This window comes from Puntigrus tetrazona, chromosome 13 (genome assembly GCF_018831695.1).
Source record: "Puntigrus tetrazona isolate hp1 chromosome 13, ASM1883169v1, whole genome shotgun sequence".
NCBI lineage: Eukaryota > Metazoa > Chordata > Actinopteri > Cypriniformes > Cyprinidae > Puntigrus > Puntigrus tetrazona.
This window is the reverse complement of record NC_056711.1, coordinates 19,632,216-19,642,215: the sequence shown is the minus strand read 5'-3', so window position 1 is coordinate 19,642,215 and position 10,000 is coordinate 19,632,216. Positions and strand designations below refer to the sequence as shown.

At 34.4% G+C, this 10,000-nt stretch overlaps 1 protein-coding gene across 8 annotated transcripts in view; it reads right to left on the bottom strand.

Moving 5' to 3' along the window:
• Positions 1-10,000, bottom strand: part of LOC122356529 (spectrin beta chain, non-erythrocytic 1) — a 49,430-nt gene that overhangs the window by 25,226 nt on the left and 14,204 nt on the right. For 7 of the 8 annotated variants that reach the window (XR_006252347.1, XM_043255319.1, XM_043255321.1 and 4 more), the window contains 6 exons: positions 9,884-9,970; positions 9,443-9,561; positions 8,671-8,785; positions 8,436-8,513; positions 8,188-8,303; positions 4,631-4,793 (listed from right to left, as the gene is read on the bottom strand). Coding sequence is in view for 7 of the 8 variants with exons in the window: in XM_043255319.1 (XP_043111254.1) it covers positions 4,631-4,793; positions 8,188-8,303; positions 8,436-8,513; positions 8,671-8,785; positions 9,443-9,561; positions 9,884-9,970 (678 nt within the window). In the remaining variant the exon portion in view is untranslated. The remainder of the gene's footprint in view (positions 1-4,630; positions 4,794-8,187; positions 8,304-8,435; positions 8,514-8,670; positions 8,786-9,442; positions 9,562-9,883; positions 9,971-10,000) is intronic. The other variant, XM_043255320.1, reaches the window with a different exon arrangement.

Genomic DNA, 10,000 nt, shown 5'->3' with positions numbered 1-10,000 from the left:
ATCAAAAAAAAAAACAAATTTTATTGACACTGGGTTATTAAATAACTTTTACCTCTGTGAGTCATATAAATCTATGCAAAAAAAAAAAAAATAAATATAATAAAAAAAAAAAAAATATATATATATATATATATATATATATATATATATATATATATATATATATATATAAGATCTCTAATTAATATTAACAGTGTTAAAAAGCATAATTAATTTTTATTAATGATTAATAATATTATCTTTGGATATTAAATTAGTTATATGGAAGACGTATTATATGCAAATCTAATTTATATTTAAGATTTCTAATAATAATAATAATATTAAAAATACTTATAATACTTATAAATTACATTTGCATTTAATTCTTCCACCATAAATATTTTATATTTAGGATTTCTAATTAATATTAATATTAAAATGGCATAATTAAATAATTCTAACCAATAATTTTATTATTTAGGAATAATAAATATGAATTGCTGTTGATGATTGACTTACATGCAACAATAATTAATATTTAAGATTTCTAATAAATATTAACAATATTTAATAAATTATACTTGTATCTAATACTATTAATTCTGAATATTAAATATGAATTATAATTGTATTTATTATTATCGTCATCATTTTATAACATTTTTCAGTAAATTATAAGCTATAATATTGCCATTTTAAACATATATTAGTTAAACAATTTACATTAACGAAATGCAAAAAAGTAAAATGTTTTTACAGAAAAAAAAAAAGTATTTTTAGCATTGGTGCGCATTAGACTTTTTAAGAGAAAAAGAAAAACCCTTAAAGACACAAAATGCAATTTCCAAACCAAATGTTGACAATGAATCAAGAAGCACTATCAAAAAAGATCTCCACAAACTAGAGTTTGGCAAATAACAATAAGCGACGATGCACACTGCAAAACGTCCACACCGCTTTCTTTGGCACGGACGAAACTGGTTTTCATGCGCGGCACCCCATCGCCTCACTTCTGCTTTATGGCGGCATATGAACGTGAGCTGGGCATTCTCCGATTATGAGCTCAGGATGAATGAGTCATGATGCCTGCATGCGAGAAAGAAAGAAACGGTCGCCTGAGAAAGTGCCATTTGGAGAACGCGGCGAATTTACAAGACCCAACAGCGTTTATAAACACGCCACTCAAAGCGTCTGAAAAAAAGGCGAGATCGCACGGCGCACGTTATCGGCCCGCTCTGAGCGCGAAGCGTTTGAGGAGACGAAGGGACAGTGGGTCGCGTCGCCGAGCGGCTCTCGAGGGCTTCCTCTGCTCGTTCCCATCGCTGGCGGTAATTAGTGGCGTATTTCATCAGTCTTTCAGTGTGAAGTTGTGGAGCGATGTCAGCCAAACGCTCTCGTAGCGGCGGCATCTGGGAGCCATTAGAGAGAAATACAGGCCTCTTCGACATGTTTACCTCACGTCACTAAACAAGAAGTCTGGTTACACACACACACACACACACCGATGGATGAATGTGGCGCCTCATCATGCATAAAAATACACAGGTTTAGACAAGATTGAAGTGAAAAAAGCAGCTTAAACTAATCAAGGTTAGTCGGTCGTTGGGTTTTGGACACTTTATTTAACCAACTAAACGAGATTAATAAAGTGAGAGACTGACTTGTACAGCCTGACATGAAGCCTGATATGGAAAAAGGTTAGAAAAAAATATATATATTTCATGTGTGCTGTGTATATTTGTTATGTATATAGAAAAACAGATATACAGTATACATTTTAAAAAAAACCCAAATATTTAGATTACTATATTTTATCTTTTATATATATATATATATATATATATATATATATATATATATATATATATATATATATATATATATATATATATATATATATATTTGGGGTTTTTTTATTATTATATATATATATATATATATATATATATATATATATATATTTATATATTTTTTTATATATTTTATGCATTTTTCTTAAATATATACAAGCATGCATTTGTATTTATATATAAATATACACAGAACAGACTCATATTATGTAAACAAACATATATATATAAAAACACACACACATATATATATATATATATATATATATATAAAGCTGTTCATTGATGTATCCTATCCTATAAATAAAAATATATATATATATATATTATAGAGTCAAATCAGCTAAACAAGCATAGGATACATCAATGCACAGCTTTCAGAGGCTGGAAGACGCTATGAGCTTTGAGTCATGGCAAAGCAAGTCTGAAGAGAACTGGAGCTGGAGGATGGAGAGTCGTCTGGCATCACGCTAGTCCTGGGGATTTTGGTGTCTCCCAGTAAAAGTCTCCATAAAGCATAATGAGCCCGGCTCTCATAGACGATACACCCAGGTAACCTCTGCTACCAGAGCTGACACAAGCAGCCATTGTTACCAACCTGAGTCAATCAAAACCAAAGCCAGAAAACCGGCTGATCAAAAGCTTATGCTGAGATCGAACAAATAAAACTAGTCCAAAAAAAAAAATAAAAATACTGGACGAGACAGCGCATGCTTTACTGGAAATCACTCTTGACTTTTGGCAGCGGCATTTCCTGAGTATAAAATACCGCACGCCCAGAAATACAACCAAAAATACTCGTTTATACTCACCAGGGCTGCATGTATTTTAATAAAAATACAGCCAAATCAGTAAAATTGTGAAATATTATTACAATTTAAAATAAATGTTTTCTACGTGAAGATATTTTAAAACAATTTATTTCTGTGATTTTTTCAGTGTCACAAGATGCTCCATAAATCATTCTAATATGCTGTTTTATGCATTATTATTATTATTATTATTATTCTTTTTATTATTATTATGCATGACATTTTGCTAGTATATATTTTTGTGGAAACAGATTTTTTTTAGAAACCTTAATATTAAACAGAAATTAGAACTGAAGTAACATTTATTGTATTTTTAATTAATTTTGCATTATATTATATTTTTTTATTTATTTAAACCGTTAATATTAACTAAAATATTTAATTCATTTAAACTAACAATACTATAACGTATTATTTATTATACCGATTTTATATTACACTAATTAATTACACGATTAATATAACCAATAATAACTAACGTCGAATATTAATCATTTCAATTAGTCGCGGGCTGCTTCGTATCGCTTGGAAAGTGATTATTTCGAAAGCATTTATTTGAAATGTTTTGGAACGTTATAAATGACTCTTCCCTGTCATTTTCGATCAACGTAACGCGTCTTCACCGAATAAAATTATTAATTTCGACAACAAAAAAACACTGAGAAATCCAGAAACGCGGCCATCCTACACACAAGGAAGCTCTTCTCCAGCGCTAACGGCCTGCAACATAACAAATGGCTGCACGACAAAAGACGTTATTGCAGAGAGGATATGAAAACGTCTAGATTTGGGAGTTTCGAGAGAATCCTGTTTGTCCTGGCGGCCTGTTTTTGCCCTCGAAGCGAATGGAAACGTCTAGATGGGTCCTGCCAGAGTCAATAACACCTCCGAAGGCTTTCCCGAACGCGAGACAACGAGGCTTTGTTAGATAGAGAGGATGTCATAAAATAAATGACAGAAACCCGACTCATCCGCATCCCATCCAAACCGACGCACATCACATTTTTCCCTCCTGGCTAAACTAGTGACTCAGCCGAATTAAAGCAGCGAACTGCACCATCATCCACGAGAACAGCAACCGTGTTTGACTTGTGTGGCCTGAAGAGAGCCAGACTCAACGCGCCCGAGGTCTTTTACGGCGTCTGTTACGTAATTATGGCAAGCGCTGATCTTTTCTGCATTGAGCAGGAGAAAAACTTAAGGTTCGTTCACGTAACTTGGGTCAGGAAAGAAAAAAAAGACTTTAAATGACATTAAAATTAAAAATCACATTACGTAAACATTGCATTTAAAATATACACTCATTTAAATATATTATATTGCTTTTTGTGTTGATTGTTAAATTGCTTTTGGTTAATTGAAGTAATAAAATGATAATTTGATATAATATGCAAATTTTAGAGAAAAGCTGAAAATATAAAAAAAAATTGCTAATTTAAGATATAATAAAAACTGCTCAGTTACCAACATTATGCTAATACCACTAATGAGCGATAAACATTATTATATACTAAAAAAATAAACAGTAATAAAATATATTAAAAATACATTATTACAAATATTTTTTTTATTTGTTTGAAGTACATAAAATATTTAATATGTTATATAAAAAAGCTAAAAATCGCAGAAAAAAAAGAAAATAAAACAAAAAGCTAGTTCTAAATATTACATTAATATTTAGTGTATAATGTAGCACTGCTATAAAAAGAAAACTCAAAAAAAGCAATTTTACTGTACAGAATATCTAAGTGTGTTTAATACAAAACCATTATTACAACTATTATGAGAAAATTCATTCATTTTTGCTTTGATACTACTTTTTTACATCCTTGTGAACTTAATAAATTCTCATAACATCACACCGATCCAAGACTTTAATACTTTGGGAAACAGGCCTCTGGTGTCAATTAAACAAAAACAAGGGCGCATGAGAGAGAGAGAGAAGGAGAATATAACTAGAATCATAACCGACTGAAAGCTGCATACCGTAAACCCCTTCAGACGGTTTTGTTCCTCTTTAACCTCCTTTCCCATAATCCTGTGTGGGTCTGTTCCCACGCTGCCGGGCGGCTCTTGGCCGGGGGTTTCAGGGTCACTGCCGTCTCTGGTTAATGAGGGGATGGAGGGGAGCGGAGCTGCCTTCTCGTTCCTACAAACACAAACACGCAGCCATCAGATGGACCTGCCAGCAGGAGCCGAGAGCAGAGCACAGGAGCTTCAGCACCGCCTCGTCACTCCCTCATAGCGGATTACACATCTGGTATTTGCAGCTTCCAAAATTAAGCAACGTTTTGTAAACGAAGGCACTAAATACGCACATGGGAACGGCAAGATTGCTCTGCTTTAAAGCTTGAAATGCATAATGCATGCATATCTGTGCTGTCAAACGATCAATCGCATCCAAAATAAAACCTTTTGTTTATACGTGTGTGTGTGTGTTTCGTATATATTTATTGTGGGTATATATAAAAGACGCACACATACGATATATATTTTGAAAAAATGCATAAAGAAATGTGAAGACATTGAAACACCTCTAATACGGAATAAAGAGATGCATTATTAGTTTTAAAATATAATAATAATAATAATAATACGTTATAAATAAAATTGTTACATTAATACACTTTTAATTATATTATATGCACACTAGTTGACATTTATAAATTATAAAATTAAATAGTTATTACATTAATTCTATATTTTTACATATAATGTACATGAATACACTTATAATATTTATTAATATAATTTTATATAATATACATAAACATGGTTAAACTTATATTTTTATTGAAATAATTCTATATAATAACTATATATATGTTATATTAATAAATACATTATTCGATACATTTCTATAAAAATGTCTATTATAGATAATCAATAAATTATGTCTAATAATAATTCAATAATAATTAACATCACATGCAATCATTTTCTATTCTATTCCATTCTATGTACACTAGTGTAAGACTACACTGCTTTAAGAAAATGTAAACGGTGTTTGGCTTCGCAAAGCTTGTCACCATGATGCTAAGCATTTATTATAAATTACAAATCATGTACGGAAAAAAAGATAAACGAATGGGTAACGTACCTAACATAAAACCCAAATCAAATCCATGCTCAGGCTTATATTTTTACGTTCTGGAAGGCATGCAATGTGTCCCATTCACAAATCCATAAATGCACAGGTGTTGAAGAAAAGAAAAACTTTCGAATTCAAGACATACATCTGTGACCGTCACAAATGGCTTAAAAAAAAACAACCTATTTGTTCATTTCCCCCAGAAACGTCCCGCTCGGCTGTGAGCCTTTCCCGCATTCACAGAACAGAACAAGCTGCCTGTGTATTATTTTACCATTAGTAACTTTTGCCATGAATTCATCTTGATTAAACATCTGCTTCGCCCAAATAAACCCTTATGCATTTACTATAAGGAATAAATTCCTCTAATTACGGGCATAAACATACTTCATCCTCAACCGAAGGCATAAGGAGGACATGGCAAGCTTTCCTGCAGCAAGCGCACTATTTATTTATGACTAACTGGGCTCAGGAGCAGGAATCGTAGACTTTTAAATCTCGAATGATGATGAAACCAATACATGGTGCAATAAAGTACAAAATAAGGGCGCAGGCTTGCATTTGGTTACCGCATACAAATAAACAAACGAGACGAAGCGAACAAAAACTTCATTTTGGGGTTTAGTGCGTCGATGCGTTCAGAAGAAATAAATATGCATCGTTTCTTGGCTTGCATCATATAAATGCATTTAATTATTTATATAATTACAACAATTGCAATAATTTCTTAGTGTACAATACAATATACAGTGTAGTAACTACAGCACATAAAAACTGTAAAAAATTATTCATAAAATGATATTAATAACCATTTGCTTCCCCCGTGTGTTCTGTTCTGACGGATTTATTCAATCCCGTAACAGATATATATACATTTATTTAACAATTTAAATAATACTTAATCACTAAAGAAGCTTCATATTTCAGAAATGGAACGAATCCTTTTGGGGAGGCAGAAATATAGCGGTTAATTAAATTATAATTAAGACTTTTCTCGTGCCACTTAAGACTCGTTACGGCCTCGAATCTTATATAACTAAATTTATGACGTTTTCGGGCTTTTTATGGACCCCGTGTGACTAACCGGGCACAGGAACAGGAATCACGGGCTTTAAACCTCAAACGGCGATGAAATCTATACGGGACGCCTGGCGACGGTGCAATAAAACGACCGAACTACAACAAACAAACAAACAAACAAACCAGTTTAAGAGTCATTTCCGGCTAAATTTCATATCAGAAGGTTCGTTTCGGCGTTTAGGCACTGCAAAACATCGGCAGGAAAAAATCTGACTGGTAATTGGTGGCGTCATGAAAAGAAGCACACGTCTTTTATATGCATCTAATTATCATTTGGAAGCGGTTTCCTGGCCGCGTCCCACGCGCTCGGTGCAAAATGCAACAAAAGCAGGATTGTGGAAAGCGCCTTCGGGAGGGAAATGGCAGAATATTGCTGATAGTTGACTGACGGTCATATATGTTTAGGGAAAACGCACAGAGAAAGTGTTTGAAGGATGCCTCGCAGATGCAATAATGTTTTATCTTTGCGTTCGAATATAGTTGACGTCATCCGGCAGCGTATCGTGTTGTTCAGTACTGATCAGAGCGGATGAAATGGGATGTTTGCGCTAAATAAAAACCAAATATCCACACGAGATGGAGCCTGTACACACGCTTAGTCTAACTGCATAGAGAGAAATTAAATATATAGCTAATCTTTCTGACTGAAGCATAGCCTACTAGCACACAAAACCGCACGCAGTTGTCGTTTTTAGAATTAAATACCGAGGGTGCTTTAAAAAGTGAGCTCTAGCCTCAATTCATATGCATTATCAGTATTTTTTTGTCCCGTACTCAAACACAAGTGTGCATTGGATAGACTGCGAGATCGGTTTATCAAAAAAGAAAAAAAAAGACTAAATAATATCCTACCTGGTAAATGTACCTGGGTGCACTTTTTAGCGAGACACGAAATATGTACCGATAAGTACATATCACAGCAGTTTCGCTTTTAAGTGTTTTTAGACACCTTTTATTGCTTCTCACACGAACGTAGTTTCCATCAACAAAGTCTAATGTTCGAACAATTACTTGACTATGACTCCAAGACAATATTAACGTGCCGAGATGCTTTTGAATGTTTTCTTCACACATATCCAGCTTCAAATCTGTGCGCGTTTTCAGGGACCATATTTCCAGCATGATACAGCATTAACTTTACACGGATATTTAACGTAATAAAAAACAGCAATACGTACCTATATCGACTTAATAAACTGAATAAACGGACGTTGCTTTTTGAATGCGCGGGCGAAATGCGGTGCGTAAAACAAAAAAAGTGCACAGATGTACGTATTTTTATGAGACCAATATCTATGAATATTCTGCCTATCGAAGCATGGAGTGTTTGCCTCTGCCGGGACGGCGCCGCAGGGTTTGTTTGGTTCATTACCTGAGAGTCTTCTGGAGGAAAGCCCAGCGGTCTTTCACCTCGCTCTGCTTCTGCGTGACGCGGGCCGCCAGCGCCGGGTGCAGGTTGGAGAGCTGGGAAACGCTCACATCCAGCATCTGAAAAGCACACAGAAGCACAGGAAAAGAAGCGCGGGCGTCAGGCTGGAGTTCGACGGGGAGAACTAAAGCGTGTTCACAGCACGGGCTCCTCGTGTGACTATAACGGGATGTGAATTGTGGATCGCGCACCATGATTTGACTGGCGACGTCCCGAATTTCCCCGTCCCTGGCGCTCTCCGCTCCGCCGCCTGCAGAGAGGCCTTTTCCCTGGATGAGGAGTTAAAGGACAGCGTAAATAACCCTGGCGTGTCGGCACACAGACGGGTTACATTCGTATCGGAGGACAAGTCAAAGCGAAATGGCACAGATATGGAGCTTCCTGTGGGGTCTGAACAGGAATAGCTCAACGGAGGAAAACGATTACCATGTTGTTGATGCAACCGACAACGTTATCGGCCTGCTGGTAGAAAGACGAGACTTCGAGAGCAAGCTGAAGATTCTGGTGATATTCCTTCAAGTGAGACTGCGCCTTTAGCCACCTATTTGGTTGATAAAGATGAACATTTTTATTTTAATGAATAAATAAAAAATATACATAATAATGCAAAGATTATATTATTTATGTATTCATATAATGATGATGTTAATAAAATAGTTATTATTAGTAGTTCTGAAAATTATTTGAATATGCATATAATTAAACATTGTATCAGAAAAAAATATATATATATATATATTTTAAAATATATATATATATATATATATATATATATATATATATATATATATATATATATATATATATATAAATAATTGATAAATATATAAATGTATAATATACAGCACAACAATGTTGTCAAACTAAAAAAAATTGTGCTGTCAAATGAATTGCATCCAAAATAAAAGCACTCAGAATATATTTACATGTATTTATAAAATGTTATATTATATATAACTATAATTCACATACAAGCAAATTATTTAAATTATTTTTATGAAATATTCACATGCATCTGTTTGTATTTATTATATATACATAATAATCACAGTGCATACTCATACATTACGTAAACAAATGTTTATTTTAATTTGGATGCAATTATTGTAAATAATCATTTGACAGCGCTGAAAAAAATCTTTAATGAGCTATCCTAATTTTTTCACGTATTATTATTAGTAGTAGTATTTTCACTAACATTTTGTTGATGTGTTTCCTGCGGGCTGAGATGGTCTTTCCCTCCGTCTTTCCCTGTTTTTCCAGTCTGAGGGCCATATGATTGATCTCCTCGTGAAGATTATGATACAGCTGCTCATCCTGAAAGAAAGTCAGACATTTCCTGAGCTCGAATGATCTTACATTTTATCTCGAGCGCATTTAAACCAGGTTTTGGCTAATATGCCCAGGTTTGGAAGCACAGCCCGGCCGTTTCGACGGGCTTCAATCAGTGACATCTGCGAGTAAGAGTAAGTGATCGCCTGCATGTGCGTAAGCAGAAGGTCTCCGTTTTAAAGCACTTGCTCACATACAGGTAAAACAACAACAACAACAAAAATCGGAGTGTTTTCCAGTAGCGGTAATTGAGGCCTGCTGAGAATTTAGCAGCAATTCAGCGAGTCTGTTGTCTAGAATCACCCACCTGTTTCAAATCCAGTATCTTCCTGGTAAGCTGCATCTTGTCAGTGTTTTCCCCTAGGATGCTGGCCAGCGATTGTTCCTGCTCCTGCTGACACATATAAAAGCTTTACAGGCCTGA